General features: G+C 41.2%; 1 protein-coding gene across 2 annotated transcripts in view; it reads right to left on the bottom strand.

The window, feature by feature from the left end:
• Nucleotides 1–15411, bottom strand: part of PAK3 (p21 protein (Cdc42/Rac)-activated kinase 3) — a 38989-nt gene extending 23578 nt beyond the window's left edge. The window contains exons 1-5 of one of the 2 annotated variants that reach the window (XM_010569030.1): nucleotides 15211–15385; nucleotides 8701–8801; nucleotides 5042–5086; nucleotides 3760–3913; nucleotides 1975–2012 (exon numbers count right to left, since the gene is read on the bottom strand). In XM_010569030.1, coding sequence (XP_010567332.1) covers nucleotides 1975–2012; nucleotides 3760–3913; nucleotides 5042–5086; nucleotides 8701–8801; nucleotides 15211–15385 — 513 coding nt within the window. Of the gene's footprint in view, nucleotides 1–1974; nucleotides 2013–3759; nucleotides 3914–5041; nucleotides 5087–8700; nucleotides 8802–15210 lie in introns of both variants that reach the window. The other variant, XM_010569031.1, reaches the window with a different exon arrangement.
• Between the last annotated feature and the right edge of the window lie 2678 nt (nucleotides 15412–18089).

Raw genomic sequence — 18089 nt, 5'->3', positions numbered from 1 at the left:
CTCTTTACCTAATCATAAATTAACACACTGATCTTTCCTCTGTTTGCCCGTTTCTTACCGCAACAGTAACCCAGAGTGAATGCAGCCCTCTGCAGCAAGGTGCACCCTGCCTGACCTGCCCGGGGCTGCCCGGCAGCCATCTCAACTGCTCACCCCGGCTCCCGTTACTGGCAGCGGAGAATAAAAGCCACTGCCAGGGTGCAGTCGACCTTCAGGCAGGCTCCAAATATGGGACAGGCAAGGGAAGTCTGCCTGATCAGTTGTCTACATGTAAACTGAAGCCTACAGTGCAGATATTTAAAGTTAGGTGAGTTGAACGCCACCCCCCAGTCCCAGCTGCTACTCAGAGGCAGGGGGTTATATCACATTGTCACAAAAAACTAAAAAGGTGCCTTGTTAAGTGCTTACCAACTGCTTTCAAGCTGCCTACAGCAGGCCACTTAGAGAACTGAAGCAAATCAAAGGCACTATTCTACATATTCACAGCTCATTTGCGTTATCTTTAAAATGGCATCAATTTAGTCCAGTATAAATACCAGTAAGGGACGGCCCTAAGGAAACAGGGAGACCTAATTTTCACACCTGTGTTTTAATGAATAGATTACTGTATCGCTGCCTTAAGTCACCTGTACTTGAACACAGTCATATAGATACACACACAGAGAATACTGTATTTTCTGTGAGACTCAGTTCCATTACCCAACATTTAAAGGTAAACGGTGAAACAGGCTACTAATCTGGCTAATGTAGGGAATGATACATCTGACGTTTTAACCACCAACTGTCTCAAGCAAGGGGTGCCCTAATGGGAAGGTGAATGTTACTTTGTCATACATTAGATCAGTGTGTATCTTTCTATGCATCATTAGCACTTTGCTTACATGGGGATAGAAGATGATTAAGGGAAAAATAAAGAAGGGAATAATCGCATTTCTGTTATGTCAAATTCTTGTAACTATTTTTTCCAATGGGCTCCATGCTTGGTCTGACAGCACTAAATTGTGCAGCTAGAACATATACAATGTCATATTATTTAATGCCAGACTCCCATTAAGGAGCGAAATGAAATTAAAGTAATTCCAATGACTGCTCGATCCTGTCAGAGAGTTGTTTTCCCTGTACTATAACATTCAACCAGCATCCTCTGAGTCGGCAACTTTTGAAAGCTGACATCTTGACTATCTCACCACTGTCTATATCTGCTAGAACAAAATAACACAGCATCTGCCAATGTGTCCATACCCACTGGAAAAGCTATTTTAAAAGTGTGTTTTATTAAAGATAATGAAAGTGGCATCAATTGAAAATCTGAAGTGTGAATATTCAAAGATGATTTTCATTTCATTATACACATTCTCTGCTGTGTAATCACAAACCTGAAATTAAGTTGCTTAAGACTTGAAAATAAAGGCCAAATCCCCATTCAGTCATTTGCTATTTAATGCACTAACATTAACACTAATAAATCTGGTCAATATTAATGTGGATGTCATGACTACATCTCTGAGATTGCTATGGCAATCCAGTATTAATTAGAGTGGATGATTATTTAAAACTTTCTTTCAGTGGTTCCAGTGAGTTACATATCAATTACAACCTTATTTATATTCAGCTACATATCCAGCTGTACTAAGGATAAATCATAAAATTTAATAGAAATGGATTCTAAGTTGTTAAAACTAAATTAAAATGGGATAATTAGACAGTATTGCATATTGTTGCGAATTATATATTCCACCATGGCTAAGAACAGCAAGCAATCTTCTGTCTGCAAAACCAGACTTTCATCTGTTTAAAAGTTCTTAAACAGAAAATTAGAAAACAGCCAGTGATCCCTTTTTTGCTGCTGCAAAGACACTAAAATGGACTTTCTTTCAGCCTACAAGGCTGGCACTCTATCACAAAAGGCAAAGCTCACAGCTTGCTCCACAATTCTTAAACGCTATGAAAGGAAAAGGTTACTTTCACACTCACCGAAGGATGGGCTTCTATATATCCATGGGCGCTTTTATCTGCAATGTGCAAGGCAAAATTAACCAGATGCTGCTATAAACCTGCCTGTTGTGGGGAATCCCACAGAATAAGTAAATCCAAATAGATAGGATTTTTCTTTCACAACATCCCTCCAGTAGCAACAGTTATTTTACATAGCAAGCAAGATAACAGGACAACATACTAGGTTATTCTTTTTCTACAGTTTCTTTTGTCTATTTTTTGCCCTGTTTTGCCAGTAAATAAAATAAATAGAAACTTGGTCAAGAAAATGCAAATTGTTCTTTAACAGTCAATGCTTCTGTTCCACCCAAGAGCTAAAGCAGCTTTTTTTTTTTTTTAAATAAATTGCATGTATTGATTCTCTTTAGCTTGCTGAAAATGTTTCCCCATAAAAGCTTCACCAAATCCCCCTTAGCTGTGGCAGTTCTGTTCTGACATAGCACAGTAACAGCTCCTGAGTCCAGGAGCATACGCTAACTGTTTTGAATTTTGCATTTCATCACAAAAGTAATTGCTATTTTAGCAAACATTAAGCGTCAAGTTAGACAGTCAAATCTTCTAGTTATGGAATTTAGAAAAAAAGATGCTTTCCCTCAAAAGAAGAGAAGTGTTAGTAAATTCTGGAGATAACTGCACAGTTTTTAGAAGGACTTCTGTAAACCTCTCCCAGTCTGCATTTTGGAAGTTGTATCAGTTGAACCAGCAAACTGAGGAAATTACAGACTCTGCTGCCACAGATTATCATGTGTAGGGAACTGAAGCACTGCAGGTTAAATTACAAATGCTGTCCACACCCTGTTGGATAGAGACACCCCCTTATTAGCTGAAGCTGTTGACACAAGCTTTACCAAACTAATGGTATCTTAATGGTATTTTTGTTTAAAAATCAATTCAGTTATTAAGGAATAGCAAAAGAACACACTGATACAAAAGCCAGATATGCTGCACTTAGTAAAAACCTCTGCTTGCTTGCTAGATGTGTCACCAGCCAGAGTTTGTCTAGCAAAAAAAAGAATGGCCAAAGGAAAAAAAAAAATGCAAACTGCAGCACAGACTTGCTCTCTTATTTTTGCAACACTACACTACAATTTTGCAGACTGTACACAACCAAGGGAAAAAATGACACCCTTGTCACAAAGGCTTTTGGATGGTAATGCCTAAATCATGAGGATCTTCCTGGAATGAATGACCATGCTGCAGAGATTTCTCTGGACACTGACGCTTTCCTTCTCATCCTCTGTGCAAATATTCCTTTTACATCACAATAGCAGCCATCCTAGGTTTGTTTGTGAATTTATGCAGAGCAACCTAATCTTCTCTAGAGCCAACGCAAAAAAACCTTGAAAATTTTCCTCTATCACAAAGTATCACAAAAAATCCTCATAGTCCATAACCTATTGCCCAAAGAATCCAAGAGTAACTCATAAAAGGCACAAAACAAGCATAGCCCATACCCCAGTCTGAACACTGTGAAGAAACAAGGACGTGAAGAAACAAAAGGAAACATGACCTTTGGCCACTAATGCTCCTGACTAAAATTGGTAATGATTGTTCCATGTAGAATCTTATTTAGTTCTAAAAACAAGCGACAAAGTCACAGTTTCAATGGCATTTAGGGGACAAAAGGAGAAATAGAATTCATTCCAGGAGTATTCCACAAAGTGGATTTATAAGGTTGCTTCTTGACCACTTGAATGTTGAATGTCAGTCTGACTCATTTTGGGGCCTGACACTCCCTTTTTCGCAGTGAGATGTCAGACTTACCTCCTGACGTAAAGCTCATATATTTCTGGTTGTTAACTGTTTCTTTGGAATCATAAAATTTGAGAACATCTAGAACAGCTTGTGGGTTCTTCTTCTGCTCCAGTTTTGTTATGTTGGAGGTCTGTAGTAGCCTGGCCCACTGTTCTGGAATGCCCTGTAGATGCCAAGTGGAAAGAATGCGGATTTAGAATATTTAACAGCTGCAGCCTCACAGATCTTTACCAAGATCCCATGCTACCTGTAAGATTACTTTCAGAAATTTTGATTGACACCTTACAATTAAAATTAGTAGCTTATACATTAGATGCAATCATTCTCTTCTCTATCAAAATATAGAGCTAAAACCAGGATCCAACTTCAAAAAGAAAAGAAAGTTATGACTGTGATAGGAAAAAAAGTGCATGAAACTCATCTTTAAATCAACTCTGCTCTTCCATGGAATAATGATTTAAGGATTAGCTTGTTTTCCTGGTGATTCAGTGAAGACATAACAAGACTATTCTATATTTGTGGACAACACAGTGTATTTTAGGAGCTTTACACTGGATTTTTAATGCTCAATAACGCAAACACATTTTGCTGAAACAATCACTGCTGTCTGATTAAAAGGTAAACCCCACCCTGATACAATCAATTTTCAGCATACCAGGGAACGCTGTGGGGTTAAGAATATGCATTTAAATTCTCAAAATCATAACACTGAGTTGTACCACTACTGCTAAGGATGTCTCTTTTTCGAGCTCCTGTAGCTCTGTAGGTTCTCTACTGTAAATATACAGAAACCAGGGACTCAGACAAAAGGCTGAGAGTGCCAAAGCCTTACATGAATTCTCGGACAGCTTACGAGTGAGGGTGGCATTGGAAAATTGATCCAATTGCTGAAAGCCATAGCTCTGTATTGAAATTATATCGATGAAAAATTGCTTTAAATATCCAGTATAATTTCCTAAATTTGAAAGCCTGTAATTTTCCCCATTTACTGCACAGCCAACATCTACCAGCGAATTGTAGGGCTTACTGAATGAAAAACTACACCTGAAGTACATTTAAACTCAGCCTTGGTGCCACCCCAACCTAGGTAAACACTTTAATATAGCTTCTTCCTAAGAAGTTCTCCACAAAACAATGTGTGACATGGGCCTCCAAAGTTTAGGATTAATGAAAAAAAAAGTGGGATAAGCCAAGCAACAAATCTACTGCACACACATCAACCTGCTGCTGCAGTGCTATGACATCTCAAAGAAGCATTTTGATGCAAGATTCTTTTGGGCCTGTGACGCACCTCTGGGAGCTTCCCTGTGCACATCTGTGAGCCATAGAGATCTGGCTGTAATGGACGTAAATAAAGAAAGAAAAGAAAGTTAAAACAGAATGTGGGACAACTTAGAAGGTGGTAGGAGGAAACCAAAGGGCCAAAATGGGGAAGTCCCATCTAAAATGGGAGTTACGAGGTAGATACCAAATAGATTAGGTGGTGGACAGGCTACAGGAAGGGAGGCTTAGGAAAACAGAAAAATCACAACTGTTCCAAAGTTTGGAAGCATCATTCCCCCTCCTCTCTTTTTTAAACCAGTTCTTCTCTCCCTCAAAAATACATTACTGAGGATTAACGGCAAGTGACTGGAAAAATTACCTGCGATCTCTTTTTTTAGTTAAAAAAATAAAAATAATAGAGAAAGGTCTGGGCTTTTGCTGTTTGTCTAGTTTTGAAAGCCAGGTTAGCATTTTTGAATGGCTCTACACAAGTTTTTTCCAATGGTTCTCCAGCCCCAAGATCACAATTGGCCAGTGCGTGAGTCAACAAAGTGCAGTGGAGAAAGCGGCTGGTCAAGCTCAGATTTCACACTGGGAGGTTGCGTATTGTCGTAACGCAAATAATCTATGTGTGTCAGACTGAAAATGAGGACAATTCTAAAGAAATGCTTGATTAGATTAATAACGTGCAACTTCTTTGGATCTGTAGCCACAACTTTCTCCCACTTGCTAATGTCATAATCTTGAAACTTTAAAAGTTTGGTGGGTGACCACATTTTATTATAGATTGGGGATCAGGAAACTGTTTCAAAAATGCATGCCTTACAAAACGCACTCCCCAAAGCCCTGCAAACCACACTTCTTCCTCCATTCAGAAAATGCAACTGTTTCTTCAAAATAAATCAACATAAAGCTCTAGCAGCATGCTCCCGCCCAACAGTTTCCAACCAATTTTATTTTGAGCTTTAAAAGCCCTACTTCTCAGCAAATGTGGTTGCTCCAAGCACAGTGAAATGGAGATATAACATACGTTCATGAGCAACAACACAGCTTGGTGCTCAAGCCTGAAAGCCGAAACTCAGGAGCCCATGCAACTTTGATTTGAGATGCAACTAACAGCAATCAGGTAATGCAGCTGGGGGGTGACTGTTAGGTGTCAGAAAATGGCTCAATGCATTGCACATAACCAGTAGAGCAGACACTGTTGGCATGACAACTGTAATAATTCAAAACAAAAAACCCCATATATTTGCACATTTATTGGACATTCCCATGGCAATTCCAAACTTTTGAAAGAGACAGACAGTGTGATCACTAGACAGTGGGAGTATTTTTACATGACATGGCTGGTGGCAGTCCTTTCAGCAGGACATACTTACCACATGACTACCCAGCTGATACACAGGTTGTATCCAGGTTGGGACAAATCAAACATGCCTAATGTAATGTGTAACTTAATGCTTGCATCTGGGATTAATTGGGAGCTGATAGCTCGTTCTTAATGGTGCAAAAATCTCCTTGCTTTGACTGACACTTTACTCCACTAAGGACTGCAGCATTAAGTCCTGTGCTGGCAAGCTGCATGAGGGAAGTCACCTGTCCCTTGGGTTTGTTTTGAATAGGTTACAGCCTTCTCAAACTGCAGCGCTGCACTTCAGTGCTTTAGGAACAAGTATTATTGTAGAAATATTATGTAATTATGAAACAGCAGCCATCTAATGTCCACTGTTTTGAAAGGGAAAAATATAATAAAAAGAAATTGTGCTACAGCAATGAAGCTGGACATGTTTAGCCATGTACAACCATTTTCTTCTATAAAAGGCCAGGACCTGTGCTGGTGGCATCTGGCATCAAAAAAAAAAAATCTCAAAAATCTCTGATGCTAGAGACTGTTTTGACACACTGCATGATAATAATAACATTCAAACTGATCCAAAACGTGATCTCTGAAGTACTGATACAGAGTGCTTGTGCTTAGAACTGAAGTGTGTCAACCTCAATGTCCCTCCTTTTTGTCCCAGCTGGCAGGGACATGAAACTAACTGGGATCCTCACCACCAGTCAGTCTATGAGAGAATACGATTGTGACCCATCATGTTTGCATAGAGCCAGAAGAAAAAAGTCTGAAGCACAGGGTAGAAATAAAGGCAGAAGGCTGAAAGGAAGAACAAATATAGAATAAGAACAGCTGAACATCCAGTGGGGAGAGCAGTGAAACGAGGAAGGAAGGAAGGAAGAAAAGAAAAGATAGGCAGGAAGAAAGGATGCAAACACAAAAGGGAGAAAATAAAAGCAGAAAGTAACAGAATATATAATATGATACCAAGATAAAGAGAATGGCACTGAAGATTAACCTGAACAATAAAATGGTTACAGGGAGAGACAGAGGAAAAAAAAGAGGAAATCCAGGATAGATAGCAAGGAAAACACAATTTTAAAGGCTTTATGTTAAGTTTCTGATCAAAAATGACCACATCTGGGCTTTTTAAATGAGCATTTAATCAAGCCCTAGGGTTTGGCACAGAATAAATTTTGAAGTAAGATTTTATAAGTGACATCTATTTTAAAAAGGCTAATTAACCAGTCCACATATTTTAAATGTAGCTGTATTTCCTAATTACTAAGGATAATTCAATTTCACTACTCCTTTGAAGACATGCTGTCATTAAATGTGTCTTTTTTCTTCTATTATTATTACTATTGCTACTGCTACTGTAGCATACAGAAAGTTTCCAGCTTTCTGAAATGTTTTTGAGAAGCAAAAGTAGCAATCAAAGTAAAAAAAGATGAAGAAATCACATTTAGGGCTCAAATTCTGAAAATTAACCATCCTTTGTCCAGGCAAATGATTTGTCCCATCCTGTTTGGTGTATGCAGCCAGTCAGCACTACCACACTTTACAATTTGACGCACGGTGATAACACAGTCTGACCACTTAGCTCACAGGGTACTACTGATGGTACAGAGAGTTGCTAATGTTTCCTCTCACCTCCACAGCTCAACCAAATGTAAGCTTACTGCCCCCTTAGCTTTAAAGGATTAATGGTTTCAGCACCTAACTAGTAGTCTGAGAGAAAATACTTTGAAGCCCCCTGCACACTTCAAGGAGCTTCTATCAGACTCAATTTTCCCAACACTTCATACACTTTGTCGTGATATAAGTAGAAAAAGCTGACTGCTATTTTATTAATACATAAAGGCTAGAAACATGTCTGATCACCTAGTCTATGGACATATTTTGAAGGATATTAAATTAAAATGAATGGACTTCCACAACGCTGCCACTTTCTGGGCGTCTCCAAGGGCTGTCTGCAGAGCAGCTGGACTTTACGCTTTGGGGCTGATTGTCTACAGCACGACATACGCTATGCACATGTGTGTGGGTTTTTTTATGCTTTTCCAAAGACACTGAATAACCAACCCCTGTAGCAGCTTGTGGGACTGATAAAAGCACACACCTACGTTCTTCCTAGTTTTCATTTTCCACAGACACTCTGCTGACAATCCTTGGAGAAAAAAAAAGCAGCCTGAATCAGAAGTAAAACACTCCAGATCTTAAGCCCAACAAATAAAAGTCTCTTTCTTCACAGCCTGGCTGCTGTCATCTGACGTTTCTGGCAACAGGAGGTTATTTTACCATCAAGAAACTAGAAGCTCTGGTAAGCACACAATACAGCGGTTACTTACTGTGAATTCTCCAGTGACGGCATCAAATCCCACATGAATGGTGTGTTCAAAGTCTGAAGGAAGAGAGATCTCAGGACGTTCTTTCTCTTTCTTCTTGTTGGCTAGAGGCAAAACGTTAACACGCACTTATTTTCTGCACAGCTTTTCATTCAAAATTTTTCACAATCAGGTGTGCTCAAAATAGTATTTTAAAAGTGGAAAACAAATCAATTAACATCCATCTTACTTGACAAATAGACCCAAGCTAATACACCACCAGCCTAACTGGCAGCTCCTGTTTGGGAAGGTCTAGAAGGTCTTATTTCATTTTGTTTTTCTTCCAATCAGTGTCACAGCTGCCAAAGCAAGCTGTTCATGAAGTAGCCTTCTTAGGCTACCTCTAACGAGTATGATTTCTATTATCATATTGTTCTTTTTTTCCTCAAGTTCTCATGTCTAGCAACTAACTCCTGTTTGACTTTGCTCTGTCGGTTCCTGCAGAAGTAAAGCACCCAGCACATGCATGTGCGTGCCTGTTTGCATGTATGTCTTTTCTCCAACACGCTTTGAACCTGTTGTCAAACTCAAGCCAAATCAGAGGAGAGGTTTCTTAAGATAACCGGGTTCCTTCAAGTTCTATGAAAACAGGCAGCTCAGGAGAAGACCAAGATCCTGCTCCTGCCTCCTCTCTGAGTAAAAGGCTGAAGCAGCAGCTCTGTATTAGAAACCACAGAATCTGCACAGCAACAAGATCCTATAAATGCTATTGGAAAAGCCTTGTTTGTGCTCTCAATTAACTAAGACATAACCATAAACCCCAGGCTTTATTAGTCTCCAGGAATTCCTTGTTTTTAAATCACTCCACGAGTATTCACCGAGTGTGGAGTATCTTATTGAAGGAGATAAACTTGAAAGTCAGGCAATCTGCATGTGTTTCTCATCTTCCTCCTATTTTAACACCTTCAGAAATTAACATGCCTCATGGTCATCCATCTCCTGTGCTTTTTACTATTGACAAATCTCACTTCAGCCCAGTTTTATTGACCCTGAAAAAGAATGAGTGAAATAAAGGCTGAGAGAAGCTGCGTTCACTCTGATGCATCAAGAATCCATGTTCAACAGAGATTTCTCTGAAAAATAGTGACAATAATGCCAGTTCTGGACAACTCCCAAACGCCCAGATAAACATCACACAAACCCACGTTCAAACATCTATCCTGCTGGCAGGTACCTGAAATATTTGGCTTCTCCGGAGAACCAGCATGCTCCAAGACTAACTACCACATGGTTGAATTATACAATACAGAGCTATCTGCAGTATCTTCTTTAGTGCCAGTGGTATATCTGTAACAGCCGAGAGGGGAACTGCCATTCTACCAAATACATTTGTCATTTCAGCAGAAAAATTACATGCTAATGATTGGAACAGAACAAATATTACAGTGCCCACTTGCAGTATGCGAGAGTTATTAACACAAACTCAGGAAATAAGACACACATAAAGTGCTCATGTAGAATGCAAAAAAGTCCCATCATCTCACATCTTTAAAGAAAGCACTCTGTACCCCAGGATCCCACCTCTCCTCTGCTGCCCCTCTTACCAGTTTAATCTGTGTCTGGTTTACATACCCTCATCGTGGTCCTGAGCAGGCTTGCTCTATAGATCTGATGTGACATGACTTCACGCTAACAGTTGTGAGAAACCTAGAGATATACAAGAGGCTTACACTGTGCCTATCACAATGGGACTCTATATCAGGATCTCTAAAGGCCAGTGTATCACCATTTATTAATGATAATATGAAAATGAATACACATGCCATAGTTACACATCAGCAGGAGAGAAAGGAGCAGTTGTTCAGGTCCTGTCTGTGCCTTCCATATTCCCTCAGTGCAGCACCAGTGACAGCCATGCTATGCACATCAAAAACAGCAGGATGAAGACACTTTTGTGTGTGTCTTATTTCAAAAGCAAGTGTCCCCTTCTACTAATATCAACCAGGATGGAGCTTTGCTAAAACTATTTGCTGGCACATCAGCCTTCTAACATAAAGCACTACTATGCTCATGAAGTTTTAATTAACATTTTCTTTCAGTGTTTTAGTATTATTTTTGCCAGCTTCCTAAGTTTACCTACAGGTCTCATCCAAAGGCTGAACTCACTATGTATCAGCACCCCTCCCAGCCTGGGTCTGTCTTTGCTTATAGATGGTAGCTCCATGAGGCCTCTCTTTGCACATCTTTCTTATTCTACCTTACAGCCTCCTTTAGTTGGAAGATGCTCTGCTCTTCATAATTATAGTCTAGACTATTTTGGATGTTTCTAATCCTTTCTCTGCATTGTTTCATTTATCCTCATTAAATAATTAACTGTTACCTTTTGTCTGTATCGTACACTCCTACACAATGTGAATTGATGAATTATTTTCATTTAGCATTCAGTGAAGATGGCAGCAATATATCAAATACAAATGCAAAGGCTTTTGCCCTTCTTTTATCTCTTAGAGGATGTTGTTTAATTTTCAGGATAGATGTTGCCAGTTACAAGATGTCATCTCTGTTCAGCATATGTAACTTTCCATTGTAGAAAACAAAACTGGCTTCTCCTACCTCATCATTTGCAAGCAAATGCAGTGAAAATTAGATTTAAAGGATCATCAAATTCAGTTCAAAGCAAAAGTCAGACGTAGAAGCGAAATAAGGCATTACAGAAAATGTTCCATCAAAAGCAGCACTTGTCCATTCTAGGCCTCTCCTGCCAGGGGACAAGCGTTCCAGCTCATTCCCCAAGATTTGGCTCATCTGCTTCATGGACCTCTGCCTACCAGACTGTGGATATAACACCTATGGTCCAAATGCTGATAAACAATAAATATGGAATTAAACATCTCCTTGCAACACCCTCACACCTCTCCAGTCTAAAAATTTTGACACTTCTGTGCCCTGCAACTCAAATCATTTCTATTTTACATAAGCTGGCAAAATGATACAAAAAGGCATGACTTCTTTAAAGCAATGACTAACTGAATTCAAGGGTTTTATATTGGACATTCCTATTTTATTTTCTTATAAATGCCCTTCACAATACACTCCTGATGCACAGCGGTTAGCAATGAGGGCCAACCACACCACCTCAGTGACTATCACAGATTAAAAGAGAACAAGGAAAGAGTGTTCTGTCTTCCACAGTCTGCATCATCCTCACCATTATTATGTTAAAAGAGCAGTTGTTTGGGAGAAAAATGTGACTCAGCTAAGCTGCAGCTTTTCTCCAGAGAGGGAGGAAGGGTTTGACCTCAAGCTTAATGCCCTCCTGTTTGCTCCCCGCCTCTTTATCTCATTCTGTTCTTTCCTCCATCCCCTCTCCCTTCCCCTGTCACTCATGCTGTCCTCCCATCCTCCTTCCTGCTCTGCTCCTCCGGTCCTACCCCAGCAGCCTTGTCCTTTTCTTTCTCCTCCATTAATCTTAACCCCACTGGGTGTTTCTCATTCCCTCTTTTCTTGTTTTTCTGTACAGGAGGCAACCAGATGACTAAAGGTCAGACTCTGCTCCTGTCTGCAGCTAAGTGCAAAGCAGCTTCAATGGAAGTGATATTATTCAACCAGTAATCTTAACACAGATGTACCTCTTCAGCTGAAAGGGGCATCTGAGCTGCGGTGGGCCTGCTCCCCTCATTTCTTTAGGCTGAATGCTCTACAGCGCCTTCATAGAGCCACCAGTTCACACACAGTATTCATTTATTTCATAGCACAGCAATTACAGGTGGTTTAATGAAAGATGAACATGGCTGTATCAAACAACTGGAAGAACGCAAGTCATTTCTTTCTGCTCTCAGTTCTCCTGAGGTAACAGCACTCTGCTGAAAGGAAACACTCATGCTATGAACTCCACTGTGGCTTCCATCACCATCACGACCCCCAAGGAAGGAAGGCTGACTTCACAGCTTCAGCACGGGCTATGGGGGAACAGGTTCAGCTCCTGGTTCCACACAGATTGCCCACGTAACACCAGAAACGTATTTCAGTTGTCTGCCTTGGCTTGCTGACCCCAGGAAACGGGGCACCTTACCCCAGAGACAGGGGCGTGAGGAGCTATACCAAGGAACATAAGGAGGTCAGGTGCTATGGGAAGGAGCAGGACACTAATGCCTAAGGGGCTTCTTTCCACTGTAGAAGCACAGAGGGGCCCCACAGAGCCATCAGCGGCTTGCCAAAACAAGGTTTTAAACACAGAAGTGCTCAAACCCTAACTGAAAACCCTGCACTTCCAACAGGGGAGTGACTGCGAAAGATTCCTGGTCCCCGAGCACAGCAGTCCAGGCACACACCGTTGCCTTGAAGAGAACACACCACAGCAAATCCATCCTCGCACCCCTCCTGTCCGGTGAGCAAATGAAAGACAACAGAATTCCTGCAGGTTCAGGCAGCAACACCTTGCCGTGGTGTTTTCTTCACATTCTGTTTACTAATACCAGTGGTGGACTATTAATATAAAGTTGTGATGCTGCAAAGCACTGCACTAGATGAGAGCAGCTGTATCAATCACTTTCTGTTTTATAAGCAGGACTCTCAAAAATGTGTCACTTGAGTCTGTGAAGCACGCAGAGGCCAGCTGATACCCTGACCCACAAACCAACCCTGAGATGAAACCACCTCAAGGGGCTTGGCCAGCCAAGCTAAACTTCCTCCATTTATTATTTCACCCAACAAAATTAAGCTATAAATCTTAGCTTACTTTCCCTCACGGTCATATTTAAAATCACGATACTTGTATGTTTCCTAAGACTGCTCTGACTGGCAGTTAATTACATCTATTTTTAACGTCACTGATCATTTCCAGGAGGGGTTGTTTCTGGATCTCCCCGTTTCTGCATGCATTCCACACAGCAGCTCCTACTTAAGAAATGTTCCCTCAGAGAGGGGTTATACCATCCTGCTGGCAGTCAGGGGGAGAAGCGACCCAAGTCCTTCCAGGACTTAAACAAGCTGGGAGAGACTTTAATTTTGGCCTTTAAAAAGAATCAATTGAAGATTAATTTTGTTCCCAGAAGGGGACGTTTTGGGAAGCACTCTGCAGAGCGAACCGGCCAGGTCTGCCTGAGGAATGGGCCCATCCAGTCACAGCCTTCACATGAGAGGAGCCGTCAAGACTGCCGCTGACTGAGGGGAGGAATGGGGCTGAAACTGTGCCTTCTACTGCCTGTGAGGAGTTCTGAATACCAGACTGCCTTCAGCTGTTCCACACGACCTGTGGAAGGGACTCGTGAACGGGGCAGGTGAGCTGGAGCTCTGAGGGAACGACCACAGTTCTATAGTTCTGAGCTCTCCTTGGAGGAAGAGTGATGCACAATGAAGGCAGAATCCCTCTCGAAGTCCAGCTGGATTTCATGCTGCTGATCACAACCCTTTGAGACCAGCATTTCAGCTGGTTCTTAGCCCACCTCGTTGTCCACTTATCTAGACCGTACTTCATCAGTTTGTCTGTGAGGATCCCATGGGAGGCTGTGTTGAACACCGTACTAAAGGAGAAATAACACCCACTGCTCTCCCTTCACCACCAAGCCTGCCGTCTCATGGTAGAAGGCTGTCAGTATGGTTCAGCATGAATTCCCCTTTGTAAATCCATGCTGACTATTCCTGATCACATTCTTATCCCTCATTTGTATGGAAATGGTTTCTAGGAGGATTTGCTCCACTAGCTTCCCAGGGACCAAGGTGAGGCTGACTGGCCCATAGTTCCCCAGCTCCTCCTTCTTAAAGACAAAAGTGACATTTGCTTTTTTACAGTCATCAGGAACATCCCCCAGTCACCATAACCTTTCAAAGATAATCAAGAGTGGCCTTGCAGTGACATCAGCCAGCTTCCTTAGCACTTGTGGGTGCAGCCCATCAGTTCCCATGGCATTACAAAAAAAAGAAGATCCCTTCCCTTAATTCTGTAAATACACTAACTCAAAACACACTCCTTTCTGCAAATGCATTTCAAAGAATGCAACTGAAATGCTGTTTCTTGCATTTTTAAAAGACTCTCTTGCCGTAACCACACCTAGCAGGTTTTAAACCAAGGCATCCTGCGTCCACTCTCACTGCAAAAGCAACAAGCAAGAAGAGCCTTGCTCCTGTTCCTGGAATGTAAGTGCATTAAAAAAAAAACCCAAAGTGTCAGGCATATTGCTTTCTCACTTCTGCAAATGTATTTTCAAATGTACACAACCTCATCTCTGTTTTTACTGCAAATGCAAAGCAAAATCCAAAGGAAAGGATTCCCCAGCTTAACTATAAAGTTGTTTTTAAAAGGCAAGTGGCACAATGTGTGCATGTTTTACTGACTTTTCAAAGACAAGAAAGTAACTGACTGAACACCTCCTCCTCTTTTGAAACATGTTACTAGAGTAATTGGAACAGAAGGACTTTACCATGTTCTGCAACTGAAACAGAAAGAAAACAGTGGCAGAAAGTAAACACGGCAACCAACAACCAACAGAAGGCAAACAGAGATGTAGCCACTCATTCGCATTGCTGATACTTTACTTTTATCCCCTCCTCCTGGGAAGATGGAGCGAAGCCTGGCTTTCTTGTTCTTCTCCTCAGGGGCCATGGGGAGCGGTTTTGAACTGTGGTTTAGTGCTGAAGAATCGCGATTGTTGCTGTTCATTCTCAATGGTGGGGCTGGAGGTTTCTCTTCAATATCCAGACTATCGGACATCTTCAGCAGCCCTCACAGCCTCCTGCAAAAGCAGAACACAAAGCATGCTTGTCAAGTAAGGATGCCAAGGCTGGTGTCCCAGGGAGGAAAGAGGGCAAGAAAAGCCTTCTGGTGAAATTAGGAAGCCTCTCTATTAGAAGTTTGCTCTGAATAAGGTTACTGCCAGTTGCTATAAAGAAATGCAGTGGCCAATTCCTAAAAATCACTGTATTACCTTTAAAATAAAGCTTTTTTAACCCATTAAAGGCTTTTAAAATTTTTATTTACAACTTTTTTTCTGTAGTTGTTTATGATCCAAATTTTCCTCTAAAACCAGACTTCCAAAGCAAAATTCAAATGATTTACTGAAACTACCTGGTATCGTAGTGAACCACTTTTATGATGTAAGAAACAAGGTGTATGTTGGGGGGATATGCATAGGAAGTATTAAGATCTCTGCTCCCTCCCTGCTGTGTTTGGAGAGCGTTTAGTCCTGGGAGCATGGGGCTTCAAAAGGAATGATCTTCCCAAAGGAAATTCATTCAGAAGTACCAATTACAAATTTTCTTGCACATAAAAACAAGCATATGTTTGCTTTAAAATCAATCAAAACCTAAGCAGGAAAATTATCCTATCCTGAAAACAATTTAAGTCTTTCTGTCCTGCTACCACACAGGTCTGTTACCATAGGGTTGTTTGTGGCACAGCTGTGAATAACAGCACCATAAAGTCCCAAGTATGGTACGTCAGCAAGGAGTGGACACGTACAGTCTTTTGTTGACCGCTAAGAACAGGGGTACTGATCTAAGGAAAAAAATACCCAGAAATTGTTAAAAAACTTTACTAAGTTGGAAAAACACAGGGCAGCTAAGACTTTTCAAATTCCTAATCTTTCTAGTGCATCTTAAATATTCAAATTCAAGTCTGGATTAAGCAGCTGGTTTAACAAACAAGCAATGCTTGGTAAAATGAACCGGTTTAAGACCTGAAAATAGAGTATGATTTCAGACAAATCAGATGTGATGTGGGCTATACTGCGTATTTTTAAAGGTTACAATTCTACAGGCACCTTGCCTTCCAACCCCCTAAATCAATGCGGCTCCTTTTATGGAAGGCACGTGCAGACCACTGTGCATGTGTTATGGATCTCTCCTTGTGCTGATTCACAGATAACGCAAGTTATTGCAGTCATCAGCTACTCTGTTAAATTTAAAATTAAAGCAACTTACGTTTTTCAGCTGTGGAAATCACAGGGTTTTTTCAGAGGTATCAGCCAAACATGGTGACTGTCACTTACACAAAGAGGTCCTGAAGCTTAACTGGTAATAGCATTGCTGTTCTCACTTTGGACAGGTAAAGCTACCATGGATGAGGGGTTTTGGGGTTGTTTGGTTGTTTTTTTCTAAGAACTGAGGTTAAGGTTTTCAACAATTGCATGTATTTTGATATAGCTGGAATTTCACCAGGATTTCCAGCTGATATATTAATAGGGGATAATCAAATCCACATTGCCTTAACTGACAATACCTTCCACGTAAAAACTAAATGACCAACTGAAACATTTATAGACGAGACTGTTTTTCATGACATGGGCATTTTAGCCTTTGTTACCATTTTCAAATTACCACACATAAAACAATCACTTTTTTTTTTTATTACTTGACTTACATGTTTAATTTCGTCTACATGAGATCCCAGAATGCCAGATCTCAGATTCAAAGCATCTGCTCAGTGACAAGAACAATAAATGACATATACCATCACATTTCTGGTTTGCACTGGTCCCTGAGTCCACAAAGTGGGGCTCCTGAACACCTGGATCCCCAAGGGATCCCAGGGACCCATCCTGGGGTCACAGAGTAGAAAACCCTAGCAACAGCTGGTCCCAGCCCTCTTCCTACTACATACATCACGAAGCAGGGATCCTGGAGATCCTGATTCACAAACATGCACTTAAAGATGTTACTGACCCCAGTTGCTCACCTCCATCAGGGGAGCAGTTTGTATGAGCACCCTTCCCAGCTGACTTCGTCAGCTAGCTTGTGTTAAATTAGTGATCTGAGCTATTCTGGCTTATTTTGCCTGCAGCAAATTAGGGACAGCTCAAACAATTGCTCTGCTGGTAGATCAATATGGTGTTCACCGGCCAAAGAAGATGTCTACTCACAGGCTCAAGCCCTACGTGAACTGCTAGACCTTCCCTACACCATGGAGTTGCTCATCTCCACCTGTATACTGCACAGGTAATACTGAACCACAGGCACCCACTGACCAGGTGTTGTTCCCTGTAGCTTTGCCTTTAGGCCTAGAAGCGTGGAAAAGATCACGCATTCTTAACTAATGAAGTCATGTATTGGAGGCAGCTGTCAGACAGAAGGATGTTTTTGTCATTTGGAACACACCACCTGGGAAAGCACAGAAGTCATCCTTCACAGAAAACCGCCTTCCCCAGCACGTGCCCAGTCCCCACAAGAGTGCTCTGCCAACACAGCCCAGCAGTCCAGGTAGAGATCTAGTGGGAGACTTGCTCTGGCGATGGAGGAACATGGCCCACTCTCCTACAGAAGCACGTATGTAGGCAATAACATGCTTGTATCACCAAGAAATAGCCCAGGCTAGGGCTTGTGCTGATCTAACTGTCAAGTACAGACTAGCCTATTTACCTAGAGAACTAAATGCTTTTGTAGATTTAGGTCAAACAGTTAACATTACTAATCTTCGTGAT

The sequence above is a fragment of the Haliaeetus leucocephalus genome, unplaced genomic scaffold (assembly GCF_000737465.1).
Source record: "Haliaeetus leucocephalus isolate CR32 unplaced genomic scaffold, Haliaeetus_leucocephalus-4.0 Scaffold262, whole genome shotgun sequence".
Classification (NCBI taxonomy): Eukaryota; Metazoa; Chordata; class Aves; order Accipitriformes; family Accipitridae; genus Haliaeetus; species Haliaeetus leucocephalus.
The sequence above is the reverse complement of the archived record's forward strand: the minus strand, read 5'-3'. Positions and strand labels throughout refer to the sequence as shown.